The sequence below is a fragment of the Bos javanicus genome, chromosome 8, assembly GCF_032452875.1.
Source record: "Bos javanicus breed banteng chromosome 8, ARS-OSU_banteng_1.0, whole genome shotgun sequence".
In the NCBI taxonomy this organism is placed as follows: domain Eukaryota; kingdom Metazoa; phylum Chordata; class Mammalia; order Artiodactyla; family Bovidae; genus Bos; species Bos javanicus.
This window is the reverse complement of record NC_083875.1, coordinates 24,215,938-24,230,721: the sequence shown is the minus strand read 5'-3', so window position 1 is coordinate 24,230,721 and position 14,784 is coordinate 24,215,938. Positions and strand designations below refer to the sequence as shown.

Here is a 14,784-nt window from a genome sequence, read left to right as displayed (position 1 = left end):
AGCTACAAGGGAAGCCCCAGTAGAAAGCCTAATGTGAGAAATTTCCTTCAGAGTTTAGGGGCATGAAAATTGTTTTCTATGATAGAACTTTTCCATTTTTAGATAATAAGACATGTTCAGTTTATCTTATTTATGAATTATCTGTGCTTGGATGCACAGGGGCAAATTTGAATGTCAGTTTAGCAGTTTTTATCAATAAATTTTACAAATTAATTAAATAAATAGTATGTAAATCAGGAGTCAGTAACTACAGCCCACCTGCCTCCTATTTTTGTAAATAAAGTTTTATTGGAACACAACCCTGGTCATTTATTTATGTATTGTTTGTAGCTGCTTTTCCTGCTACAGTGGCAAATCTGAGTAGTTTCTATTTGCCTTTACAGAAAAATATTAACAATCCTAATGTAATTAGTCACATGGTAGTATGGGTCAGGCCAAATGCAGTAGCACTGAAGAAATATAAAGTAAGGTGAATGCTCTTAAGATGTGGCTCCTTGAGAAAGGTTAAACAGAGAAGATGCAGTATAAAAGGAATTTCACCTATAATTGTAGGAACATATCAGTTCAGTTCAGTTCAGTTGCTCAGTTGTGTCTGACTGTGACCCAGTGGACTGCAGCACGCCAGGCCTCCCTGTCCATCATCAACTCCTGGAATTTACTCAAACTCATGTCCATTGAGTCGGTGATGCCATCCAACCATCTCATCCTCTGTCATCCCCTTCTCCTCCTGCCTTCAATCTTTCCCAGTGTCAGGGTTTTTCAGATGAGTCAGCTCTTTGCATCAGATGGCCAAAGTATTGGAGTTTCAGGTTCAACATCAGTCCTTCCAGTGAATATTCAGGACTGATTTCCTTTAGGATTGACTGATTGGATCTTTTTTCTGTCCAAGGGACTCTCAAGAGTCTTTCTCCAACACCACAGTTCAAAATCATCAATTCTTCGGCTCTCACCTTTGTTTGTAGTCCAACTCTCACATTCATACATGAGTACTGGAAAAACCATAGCTTTGATTAGATGGACCTCTGCTGTCAAAGTAATGTCTCTGCTTTTTAATATGTTGTCTAGGTTGGTCATAACTTTTCTTCCAAGGAACAAGTGTCTTTTAATTTAATGGCTGCAGTCACCATCTTCAGTGATCATATAGAGGAGGACATTTTATGTGGGAGAGAACAGCATAAATAAAATCCCTTAGGGACTTCCCTGTTCCTGACAGTCCAGTGGTTAAGACTTTGTGCTTCCACTGCAGAGGGCATGGGTCCCATTACTGGTTGGGGAACTGAGATTCCACATGAGGGGTGGTGGGGGTGGTGGGGTAGGCGGGAATCCCTTAGGAATGAACCGATTTTTGAGCACATGGGTCTATTCTGAAAATGGTTTTCAGTTCAGTTCAGTTGCTCAGTCATGTCTGACTCTTTGTGACCCCATGAATCGCAGCACGCCAGGCCTCCCTGTCCGTCACCAACTCCCGGAGTTCACCCAAACTCATGTCCATTGAGTTGGTGATGCCATCCAGCCATCTCATCCTCTGTCGTCCCCTTCTCCTCCTGCCCCCAATCCCTCCCAGCATCAGAGTCTTTTCCAATGAGTCAACTCTTCTCATGAGGTGGCCAAAGTATTGGAATTTTAGCTTTAGCATCAGTCCTTCCAAAGAACACCCAGGGCTGATTTCCTTTAGGATGGACTGGTTGGATCTCCTTGCAGTCCAAGGGACTCTCAAGAGTCTTCTCCAACACCACAGTTCAAAAGCATCAATTCGTCGGCATTCAGCTTTCTTCACAGTCCAACTCTCACATCCATACATGACCACTGGAAAAACCATAGCATTGACTAGACGAACCTTTGTTGGCAAAGTAATGTCTCTGCTTTTGAACATGCTATCTAGGTTGGTCATAACTTTCCTTCCAAGGAGTAAGCATCTTTTAATTTCATGGCTGCAGTCACCATCTGCAGTGATTTTGGAGCCCCAAAAAATAAAGTCTGACACTGTTTCCACTGTTTCCCCATCTATTTCTCATGAAGTGATGGGACCAGATGCCATGATCTTCCTTTTCTGAATGTTGAGCTTTAAGTCAACTTTTTCACTCTCCTCTTTCACTTTCATCAAGCGGCTTTTGAGTTCCTCTTCACTTTCTGCCATAAGGGTGGTGTCATCTGCATATCTGAGGTTACTGATGTTTTTCCTGGCAATCTTGATTCCGGCTTGTGCTTCTTCCAGCCCAGTGTTTCTCATGATGTACTCTGCATACAAGTTAAATAAGCAGGGTGACAATATACAGCCTTGACGTACTCCTTTTCCTATTTGGAACCAGTCTGTTGTTCCATTTCCAGTTCTAACTGTTGCTTCCTGACCACATATAGGTTTCTCAAGAGGCAGGCAGCTTAAAATTAGACAACTTCCCTCGTAGCTCAGTCGGTAAAGAATCTGCCTGCAATGCAGGAGACCCGAGTTCAATTCCTGGGTCAGGAAGATCCTCTGGAGAAGGAAATGGCAACTCACTCCAGTATTCTCACCTGGAGAATCCCATGGACAAAGGAGCCTGGCAGGGCTCCTGTCCATGGGCTCATAAGAGTCAGACATGACTTAGTGACTAAACCACCAGAATTAGACAACAGTGAAAATGAAGTTGAATGTGTGAGATTGTTGTTGGAGACAACTTAAAAGCTGGAAATAAGTATTTGTATTTAGTCTGCCAGGCTATTAAAAACCTGCTGTGTATTCTTTACAGAGAATTGATATGATGGAAATAGCATTTTAGGACAGTTAGTCCGACAGCAGTGTATGGGGTAGAGAACCCCAAGTTTAACCAGTTCCTGAAGGAAGTCTCATGTGAGCATTGACAATGATGAGTAGAGAAATGGAGGCATAAACTCTGAGATGCTGGAAGGAATGAAGCTGACTTTGTAACTGACTGGACTTTGAGAATGTTGGTGAAGAAATTTGTGAGAGGATAACTGGGAAAAGATGCACTAAAATGGGAACAATTTTTATGAGAAAATATGTGTTTTGTTTTTAACATCTCCAATCTGATGCTTTAGAGCCTCCTGAGAGAGGGTAGGGAAGTGTTTGGAGATAGGGACTAGATGAAGACTCTGGGAGAGTTTTCATGAAAGCAGAACAAGACAAGAGGCTTGGGAGCACCTTCAGGAAGGAAGATGGCGCACGAGAAGCAGAGTGGAGAGAGGAATAGGAGGAACCAGTAGAGCAGTGTTTACCAGGGTGTATCCCAAGGAAGGTTGGTTGTATAGACTGTTAACAGCTAGTTTCAGAAAAAAGGGGCCATGATAAGTTTGGTAAACTCTGGATTAAGCAAAGTTTATCAAATTTCTTGCATTAGAACCTCTCAGATTCTTTAGTAGTGCACACCATTATTTGTATCGCCAACTAATATCTGTCTCTTCAATTATAGATTCATGTATCCAACTTTCTCCCTGATGTCTCTGCTTGGATATCCATTAGGATCTAAAACTTACTTGTGCAAAATGGAATTCCTAGTCTTCCCTCAAAGAACTCATTTCTCTATCTCAGTTGATGGCAATTCTGTCTTTTCCTTTTAGTAAAAAATGCCATGGTAATTAATTTATTCATGGTTTTTTTTTTATGTGTAAAATGCCCAAAGGGATTGAAATTAAGAATGAAGCTGCTCAGATCAGAAACATTGGAGTCATCATTGACCCTTTCCTTCTGCTATACTCTCATCCAGTCCATTAGTAACCACATTGACTCTACCTTTGAAGATACCCAGAGTCTGACCACATCTCACCTCAAGTGATTCTATTAAAATCTTACCACTTTTTTTTTCCCCTGTAGTGGTTAACCATTTCACTCTGTATAAATACATCAGTCCTTTCAGTGGCCTACAAGGCCCTCTGTGGTCTAGCTTCTCATTGGCTCTCATTTGCCATTTCCTTCCTCCTTTGCTCTGTTCCTAACTCATCCTTTTGCTCTTTCTGGGATGTATCTTAAGCAGATCATTAGTTTAGAGCTTTTGAATTCACTGTTTCCTGTGCCTGTGATACTGTTTCCCTAGATTATCTGCGTGGCTAACTTCCAGCATCTCAGGCATAAACTCTGAGATGCTGGAAGGAATGAAGCTGACTTTGTGACTGACTGGACTTTGAGAATGTTGGTGAAGAGAACTGTGAGAGGAGAACTGGGAAAAGATGCACTGAAATGGAAACAATTTTTATGAGAAAATATGTGTTTTGTTTTTAACATCTCCAATCTGACTCCCAAATGGCACCCTCTAAAGTGACCACCATATTTAAATAGAAAGTGTATCCATCCCCCATTTCTCATCTCCTCCCCTTTGTTCTATTCGCTTTACTTAAAAAAATTTTTTTCTTCTTGTTTTATTGAGCTACAGCTGACATTTAGCACTCTAATGCATAATGATTTGACATATACATCATCAAATGATTACCACAATAAGCTTAGTGAACATCCACTATTTCATACTGATACAAAATGAAAGAAATAGAAATGAAATATTTTTTCCTTTTGATGAGAACTCTTAAGATTTACTCCCTTAACAAGTTTTCTATGTAACATTCAGCACTGTGTTGTACATTACATCCCTGGTACCTATTTATCTTATAACTACAAATTTGTGTGTTTTGACTGCCTTCATTCACTTCTGCCTTCCCCTCTCCTGTCTCTGGTTCCAGCTGCAAAATAAACCAGTCACAGGTATGAATTGTATAGTGTGGGGAACATGTCAATAATTATTTAATAACTTTTGTGTTAGTGATAGTAAATAGACTTACCATAGCGATCATTTTGAAATGCTTAGAAATATCGAATCATTATGTGTGTAACAGGAACTAACATAGTCTTGTAGGCCAGTTGTACTTCAAAAACAAACTCATAGAAAAAGAGATCAGATTTATTTTTTTCCGGGCTTCCCTGGTAGCTCAGAGGTTAAAGCGTCTGCCTGCAAGGCGGGAGACCCAGGTTCAATCCCTGGGTTGGGAAGATCCTCTGGAGAAGGAAATGGCAACCCACTCCAGTATTCTTGCCTGGAGAATCCCATGGACAGAGGAGCCTGGTAGGTTACAGTCCACGGTGTCGCAAAGAGTTGGACACGACTGAGCGACTTCACTTTCACTTTCACTTGTTTTTCTCCATTGTAACACCTTCTAACATATTTCATGTTTTGTTTGGCTTTTTATTTACTTTTTGAATTTTCAAAATGGCAATATATGTCCCTACAAAATTCTTTTTTCCTCTCGAAGAGGTCTCTATCTTGGCTTTCCCCAAGACACACTTTGGGTATTTCTGTTACGATGTCTTATGGAACATCAGAGAAGAACATTTCAAGAAAGGTGAGATTAATACAACTGGGAAGTTGAATTTTTGACCTGCTTAAAAGCTAATGAGTGGATTAGATAAGGGACATGGTTTGCAGTCAGAACATGTTGTTTCAGTGCTGTGAAATGGCTAGTTCAAGGGAGTTAAGTTGGACCCATATGTTGAAGAAGAAAGGTAGCATAAATTATCCAGGGAGTTTGGGTTTAGAAGAAAAGCAAGACAGTAGTAAGAAAAAGCTACAGGTTCAACACAAAATGCCTTCATTTTTAAGATCAGGAGAGCTTGGTTTTGTTGCCTGTTATTTTTATAAGGTAACTTAGAGTACAGTACTAATGTAAACACTTTTTTAAAGTTATACTGCAATAAATTGGTACAGCATCCTGCTTTTTACAGTGGGGTGTAATTCAGTGGGTTCAGTGCTGTGTGGTAACTGGATCAAGTGAGATCCTTGGGAAACCCCCTTACGAGTTCTATGCCTCCACTTTACTACTCTGTCCTCCTCTATAATTTTGTTGTGATTGTTGTACTTGAGAACCCGATAGGCATGAGAGGCATGATGTAAATATTAAAAGTTGGTGCCAATTGCTTGCTGTTCCTCTTTTAGAAGACAAAGGATCTGTTTGGATGTGTGAATTTCTAGGTCATTTCTATACTTCCTGGAAAAAACTCACCAGTGCTTCACACTTGTCACAAACGGGTGGGTTCATGCTTCAGTGGAAGCTTGTACCAAAGTGAGGCACAGCTTAAACAATTTTGTGAAAGTTTGGTTCTTTCTTCCTCAGAAGTTTTGATCCACAGAAGGATGAATTTCTATTTCAAATATGTGGTTGAACTTTTCAAATTCTGCTATTTAGACATGAGCTTTTGGATTTTTATTTGTTTGTTTCTGTGGCGTGAATTCATCTGTTTTGGGATTTGCTCTCATGGGAAAACTAAGAACGGTTGGGCATTTTTAGTTCACTGTGCCATCAGTCGTGGCATTTGAGAGCTGAAATGCTTAACAGTGAAGGGTGTGCCAGGGGATTGTTCTCCAGGGCTCTGTGCTTTCTTGCCATTGTTGTCTTTGTACAGAATTACTTTCATGTTATTTGACAAATAGTTATTTAAACTCCTTTTCCAGAGTAACAAATATTCTTTTGTTTTGGTTACAGAATCTGCTTCTATGTAAGAGAAGTAAAAATGTCGGATGACATAAGGAAAAGGTTTGAATTTCCAAATTCTCTTATCCAGTCACAGGTAATTTTATCTATTTGTTCATTTATTTATCTATTTATGCTTTATGGTAACAAATGAACATTTTTTGTGGATTGTTAATTGAAATTTATATTTTTAACATTATTTATATTTTTAACATTTTAAAATGTTTATTCATCTATATACAGGAGTATATATTAATAACTAACTTTTATATCAGTTAATTTGAAAATTTATATTGGACATAGGAAAGTAAATAGTGAAACTGACCAATCTGTGCTTTTATTTATGTCATCCTTTTCTTCTTAGAGATAAAAAACTTTACCTAACCTCTGAATATATATTTGTTGGTCTGTAGTTAATTATTGGGAACAGAAGTAAATGGTTATACATCTTGAGAATGTCAGAGATTCCTATTTAAAAAGGTATATTCTACTCTTAGTACAACTATTAAGAATAACAAATTTTTATAATAATGATATTAAATCAGTAAAATATCCTGGATTGAAAAATTAGATCTATATGCTAACTCAGGTAGAAGATTGTGATAATTAGTTTTAGAAGAGCTTTTTGGTTATTATGGGTAAAACAGAACTGGTTTTCTGGTTAAGTTTCAGCTAACTAGAAGCATTTTGGTTAATCAAGGTACATAATAGCTACTGTCTTCTCTCATGAGAGTAAAGCAAAGGGACCAGCAGAAGCCTGCCTGAAGACTTACCAACCTGCAGCGTCTTGGATACTCTCAGCAGTTACCTTCGGAGATGCCTGCTGTGGGAATTGACTTAGCTGGGTAGTGGGGAACCCTTCCATGAGGAGTAGAACACTCCTTATGCAAGATTCCCTTCTACCTGACTGGGTTGGAGTCATATCCTGTGCAACACAGGTGGTTACCATGAAGAAGAAGATGAAGGCTTGGAGGACGCTGTCCACAGTTTCTATTTTTCTGTGCGTGGAGTCCCTTCATTAGCATAGGTCAATCAAGAAATGCCTATGTGTGTTGCTGTTAAATTAAGAGAAAAGTGTATTTGTATTGTTTAGTGTGCAGTATCCATTTAAGCTACTCTTTGTTATGGAAAACTTATGTAACAGCATAGGCTGATTTATACTTGGATTTTGTATTTGAAAATCAATTTAGGCTATACTCTCTCATTTGTTAGAGGGATAAATTGGAAGGTAAATTAGGGAAATTGAATTTGGTGGTCAGTGGGGGATATTTATCATGAAGCTTATTTTCTGTTAGTCCTTTTCTAAATATGAATGGTAACTTTTTTTGTCCATGTTGTGTTTCATATTGGTTTTATTAGATTCTTGCAATTGTTCCCTGTCCTCTATGAATACTTCCTATTGTTCTTTTGTAACCACTGCTCAGTGTTAGCACCATATTTCATTGATTCACACATTTTTTTTCATATTTTAACATCTGCATTTAGTAATTGATGGCAGCAGTCATTATACAGTTGATATTGCCTGCACATTTATGCATTTGGCCATGATTTTCTAAGAGTCTGAAAGAGCTCTTTCATTAACGTAAAATCAAAAAATTATAAGAAGCGTTGTATAACATTAATTGGCAGCCTTTTTTCTTTCTTAGCGGTTCATAAAGTAATGGTGCATCTTGCATTTGATGGCCATTTACATTCAATGAAATATGGTTATTTTGTAAACAGGAACTGAAGCTGTTCATTGGTCCTCAATTTTGTTACTATCTCTTTAACAAGGAGGTAAGAGTTCGTTGATCTAAACTTAAATTTCATGTAAATGAGTGACTTACAAAGACCATTGATCATTGAGGTCTGAATTCAATTCTAGTGTGTGAAATGCAAAAGGAAATGAAGGAGCAGGTGCTGTGCTTTTGTTTGAGCTTTTCTGGAGACTTTGCAAGGCTGATGGGTGTTTATACATCCATATCAGACATTGGTCGCATGGGCAGACTGAATAGTTCTTGCCATAGCAAAATTTTTCCCAACCCATACCTAGAATGGCTGTCGTTGTTGCTAGTCTGTGGTTCTACCACAGCAATGCTGGGTGGTGCTGAAGATCTAGGAGAATGGAGTTGAGATGATAGGAAGTAACAACGTTTATATATTTATGGAATCAATCAGCACTCCTATGAGAATCTTAGTTTTAACTCTGGGTTTTTTGACCAAAGACGATATGGAAAATTTTTAGAGATTTATGAAACTGAAAGCTTATTAAGGAGCTGAAACCTATGAGAAACCAACAGGGATATTACATCCTAGATCCTAGAGGAGAGAGAATGTTTGAGGTTGGGGGAGGACCTGTTGGTTCAAATCTGTGTGGGCCATAGTCATGAAGATGGTGATGAGTTTTCTCTATCTTCATTAAGGGCATGATGAAGCATGATGCATTTCATTTAGTTGCAAAGATGATTTTAAAAGCTATGGAGTTTCTCATTTGTCTCATGGTTTAATGGATTAAGCAATCTCAAATTATCTTGTAATACCAAGTGACAACAATTTAAACAGAAAATCCAGCAATTTTCTCAACATCTGTGAACTGTAGTTTGCTTACTGGGATAAAATGTAGGATAAAAATGCTTACCTTGAGGGTTGTTGTGAAGATGAGAGATTCCATTTGTGGAGTGCCAAATACAGTGCCTTCTTCAGAGCACACACCCTCTGAATTTGAGTGTTGTTACTGATTGACTGGCATACTCATATCCACTACTACTGCTGTTAGTTAACCTTCAAATTCACTATTGAGAGAGAACTTCTGAGGGAATGTATTCATTAATCTTGTTTGTTTTAGGCTGTGGGTCATCTTATTGCTGCAGTTCTAAAGGAAAACAGCTTTTCAGAAAAGATCCACCAGTGCACAAACCAGGTCTGTCTTTAATTTTGTGCTTAGTTCTATTCAGATATTGCTGGTAACTGGACCACCTTTGCGCTTCTTCTGTTTTCCTCACAGTTCAGGTCACTATAGAAATGATTTTATCTATTTTTGTTTCTTTGTTTGCTTTTTAAACTTTAAAAAGTGTTACGACAGACTCCAGGAACTAGACAGGGAAGGGGTGGAGGGGAGTATTCTTATGACTATTAATGAAAAAGAACATGGGTGGAATGAGCGTAGGCAGCCTTTAGAAGAAGGCCAGTAGAGTTACTGCTGAGGGAATCTGTTTAACAGACAAAGTGAACACAATGGCTCTGTTGGGGTGTAGGAGATTTCTCAGGCTTTAGGTAGCCCACACACGAGTTCTAAGTTAGAAAGGTCATGCTTTGACAGGTAGAACTGGAGGAAAAAATTCTGTATCCTTCATAGGGTTGGTCATATTTACTGACCTATTTACCACTTGGGTTTTGGTTGACCAGTGCTAAGTAGCTTGATATGCTGATTGGAAACCCTGCTTAAGTTGGGCCTCTAAGGTAAACTCTATGGAGAATATACTGATGGAAATAAGATTTTTTTTTCATAACAAATAAATTGATTTCCTTTCTCTCATAGTCCTTTATATTGGCTTCTCCAAGTTGCGTTTCTTTATCACTTCTGCTGACACATTGAAGGCAATGTAGAGGCATACTTCACTAATTGGCATTTATCTGGTGTTTGTATGTAGTCATATAAATTAGGTTTTCTGAGAACTCTGATCTTAATCCTGCCTATAATCACATTATGTACACTGAGACGATCTAGTGGTTTTACTTAAACTGCCAGAATTTATTGAATGTCAAATCCCTGTAACTAAATGTTTCCTCTTCTGCTAATAAATGAGTGCTTCCTTCCATGAAGGTGCAATGTTACCTGAGGCAACAGTGTTTTATTCATTTATTTTGTTATTCTGGCTTAGGAGTGGAGTGATGACATTTAGAACCCTTTGGTATGGTCCACACAGGTGAATAAAATTTCCTTCGGAATAAAAGAAATAGAATATAAATATTTCTTCCCTTCAGTGACTGTTAACTGTCTTGTTCTGTACAGTTAGTTAGTGGGATCCTGAGATTGAAAAGGCTCTCAGAGTCAGCTACCATGGGAAAGTGGGCACAATTTATGTTGATTTTCATTAGTTTAGTTATTCCATGGGAGCTGGGGATTGTAATTTTTTTTCTCTCTAGATTTTATGTTTCCCTAGTAAATTATGTCAGAAGAAAGGAAAAATAGCTTCATTGTGTTCTTTAAAAAAAAGCAAAAATAAATAACCCAAACCCCATGTAAAATCTAAATGGACTTAGCCCAGAATACATTCAAATGTAGGTTCATCATTAGTAATGAACTTTTTTTTTTGAGGAGAATCATAAGTTCCTGAGCAAGTTATGAGAGCTAGAACCTCTGCTTTAGTAGGAATTTTCAAAATGAAGACCTATTTACTTTTGTGTCTTTCTGATGCTTTCCTATCAAAGATGACAGGTTCACAGTGTGAAGGGAGAAGTCAAACTCTCTTCCTTGGGGGAAAAAGTTTTTCTAGGTGTTTTGGTAGTCCTGGAACCAGCAGCTTGCTTGTAGCCTGAGCTGCTTCTGTCTCCTTCCTCTGGGTCCACATTCAGCTTCAATCACTTGGAGCAGGAGTGCCGTAAGGGACAGTGGGGTGGCATCAATCAGGTGCGCTTTCCTCCATGTTTGACCAGTTGACGGTTTAAATAGAGGTTGGTGGGAGAAGAGTAGGAATATTTTCTGAAAATGTTCAGGGCTTGAAGCGTAGGTATGATTTGAAGTCCAACTTAGACTAACTGATATGCTGGTATGGTTGGTGTCTGGTTAAATGGCTTGGTTAGAACATAGTGCTAGAACCAAACCGTAGTTTTGATCTCCTAGTAGCTGCATTCCTTAGACTCAGATAGAACCTCTGCAGCCAGCCTCAGTTTGCTGCAAAGACACCAGAGGGGAGAGAGTTACTATATCAGAATACATCCACTACCTCTCTTGGAAAACCAGCTTCAGTGTGTCCTACACATGGTGTGACACAGCGTCATTTTTGTAGAGGAAAGCCAGCCTACGGTGAACGAATTACACTTTGATGAACTGCTTGGGCCGTGTATGCATTTGCTAGTCATCAGACGTGTGTTTTAATCACTGGTTTGATTTCAGACTCCTGCCTTGAACTTGCTGTGGGAGAAGTGCTGCAGCGATAATGTCGTAGTTCGAACAGCTTGCTGCGAGGGTCTGGTGGCCCTTGTCGCTCAGGAGCACGCGGAGTTCAGCTATGTTCTCAATGGGATTCTCAACCTGATTCCATCAACCAGGTGCTCCTTTCCTTCATAGTTGATCAGTTAACAGTTTAAATTTTTAGACAAAAATTCGCTGATTTGCCATTAAGGGTCACCGTTCATCCTACTTACTAGTTATTGTTCTTTCCCTAAAAATGTCATACAGTTGATATTTCATATGTGGTGAAAACATGCTAAATTAAGCTCTGAAAATTTGGGCATTTGTGGTCATTTTGCTGTACTTAAGTTTTGGGACTCTGCTTCAAAGTGTTATTGCTCTTTTTAATGAATAGCTAAGTTTATAACTCACAGTTTGCAGTGTAATTTCCTGTCTTATTTTAAGAAAGGATGTTGCCCATAAGCACTACTCATTCCACAATGGTAAAGTTGATACCCTATTGGCCTTGGTCAGCCTTTAACATCAGTGCATGCATTAGAAAATAATGGCATCAATTTCTTTAAAAGCATTTTGTGATTTAGACATACCTTCCCCTGATTATTTGAAGTAAATAATGTTTGGTTTTTTGAATTTGTTTGGTTTGACCATATTTATTCCATTCACTGCTGCTGCTGTTTGGTTGCTGTTGTGTCCAACTCTTTGCAACCTCCTGGTGGACTGGGGGGTCCTCTTCTCTGGGATTTCCCAGGCAGGAATACTGGGGTGGGTTGCCATTCCCTTCTCCAGGGGATCTTCCTGACCTAGGGATTGAACCTGTGTCTCCGGCTTGGCAGGGAGATTCTCTGCTGATTCAGCCACCAAGGAAACCCAGAACTGAATACTTAATCTTTTTTCCTGCCTTCGGTGGAGATGGAATATAGCTGTCACCATCAATCTTTGGTTAGTGCCTTCCTGGACTTGAGGTCTATTGAATTAAATAACCTCTGGCCTTTTTTAGTGTATATTTTATTTTTTTTAATTAGAGGATAATTACTTTACAGTATTGTGATGGTTTTTACCATACATCAACATAAATCATCATTAGGTATACAAATGTCCTCTCCCTCTTGAACCCTCCTTCCACCCCTCCCCACCCCACCCCTCTAGATTATCACAGAGCACTGGGTTTGGGTTCCCTGTATCATACAGCAAATTCCCACTGGCTGTCTATTTTACATATGGTGATGTATAGGTTTCAATGCTATTCGCTCATATAATCCAACCCTCTCCTTTCCCCTCTGTGTCCAAAATGTCTGTGTCTCTTTTGCTGACCTGCAAGTAGGATTGTCAGTACTATTTTTCTAAATTCCACATATATGTGTTAACGTATGACATTTGTCTTTCTCTTTCTGACTTACTTCACTCTGTGTAATAGGCTCCAGGTTCATCCACCTCATTAACTGACTCAAATGTGTTCCTTTATATAGCTGACTAATATTCCATTGTGTATATGTACCATAACTTTCTTATCCATTCATCTGTTGATGGACATCTAGATTGCTTCCAGGTCATAGCTATTGTAAATAGTGTTGCAGTGAACATTGGGGTACATATATCTTTTTCAGTTCTGGTCTCCTCAGGGTATATGCCCAGTAGTGGGATTGCTGGGTTGTATGCTAGCTTTATTTGGAGTTTATAAAGGAATCTCCATACTGTTCTCCATAGTGGCTGTAGCAATTTGCATGCCCACCAACAGTGCAAGAGGGTTCTCTTTTTTCCACACCTCCTCTAGCATTTATAATTTGTAGACTTTTTGATAATGACCATTCTGACTGGTACTGGTGTGAGATGATACCTCATTATAGATTTTGTTTGCATTTCTCTAATAATGAGTGAATACCTTCCCAGGTGGCACTGGTGGTAAAGAACCTGCCTGAAAATGCAGGAGACAAAGAGATGTGGGTTTGATCCCTGGGTCAGGAAGATCCCCTGGAATAGGAACTGGCAACCCACTCCAGTATTCCTGCCTGGAAAATTTCCATGGACAGAGGAGCCTGGGGGGTTGCAGTCCATGGGGTCTCAAAGAGTCAGATACAACTGAGCAAGTGAGCAGACAAATAATGAGCAGTGTTGAACATCTTTTCATGTGTTTAATAGCCATTAACCTCTGGCCTTTTAACCTTTCTTCACAAATCTTATTTTGTTCCGTTAGATCATCTTTTTGGAACTTTTTGGAACCTTGATTTTTCTGTATAGTCTGCGTATAGTCTTTTTAGTCTACATTTGTAAGTCCAAGCCCTTTAATATGGTATACACGCCCTTCCCAAGCTACTTCCCACTTTCTATTCAGCCTGCGTTTTCTGCCATGAACACTCCTGTTAGCTATACACAGCTGATCCCTGTTCTGAAACCTGTGCACACTGCATTTCTGCATGTAATGTTCCTTCCCCTTCTTTTTCTGAAATCTCTTCTTCATATTTCAAAGCTCAGCTCAGATGTCAGCTCTTCTACCTAGATACTTCCCCCCTCTCAGCTGGGCTACTTGCTCTTTCACAATATGTTTATGTTTTTAACCTGTATTTTTGTCTCTGGCACACTCTTTGACAGTTAGTAGATAACCAGATCATTCTGAATAAAGATTTGATCAAATTGATGCAAAATTTAAATTGGTTAGTTTCAGAATTACTCTGTCTATATCTCCTGTGGCTACCAATTTAGACGATATGAATACTCTAAGAAACTTAAAAAAAACATTTTTTTTTCAGGATCCTTCAATTGTTAAAGTTCCTATATTTGCGTACAATAAAATTCAAAGCTTTCTTCTATATCTTGGCCATATTTCCAAAGACTCTTGAAAACTAATGGTGACCTTATGTTTAAAATTACTCACTGAAGCACTGCCTGTGATTGAAAATAATAGGAAACCCGTAAATTATGGCATATTGATACAGTGGAATATTATACAGCTGGAAAAATAAGGAATGATGGCCGAAATATATTTTTTCACTAAAAAATGAAAAATAAAGAATACTATGTCTAGTAGGCTACTTTTTTTATTTTTTAAAGAAAACACATGTACCTATACATTTTCAGTGACATGTGCATACAACATCCTTAAAAGGATAAATGAGACCTGGTAAGACTTTTACCTCTGGGAAGAAAAACTGAGATACAGAGGAAAGACAGAATATTTGCCTCATATGCCTTTTTGAATTTTTAACTCTGTGAGTGAATCTGCTCAATCG

At 38.7% G+C, this 14,784-nt stretch overlaps 1 protein-coding gene across 2 annotated transcripts in view; it reads left to right on the top strand.

Annotated features, from left to right (window-relative positions):
- The window catches only part of FOCAD (focadhesin), a 302,861-nt gene that overhangs the window by 19,272 nt on the left and 268,805 nt on the right, over positions 1-14,784 (top strand). The window contains exons 2-4 of one of the 2 annotated variants that reach the window (XM_061425184.1): positions 6,460-6,544; positions 9,272-9,346; positions 11,543-11,697. In XM_061425184.1, the coding sequence (XP_061281168.1) occupies positions 6,488-6,544; positions 9,272-9,346; positions 11,543-11,697 (287 nt within the window). In that variant the 5' untranslated portion in view covers positions 6,460-6,487. Of the gene's footprint in view, positions 1-6,457; positions 6,545-9,271; positions 9,347-11,542; positions 11,698-14,784 lie in introns of those variants that run through there. The other variant, XM_061425185.1, reaches the window with a different exon arrangement.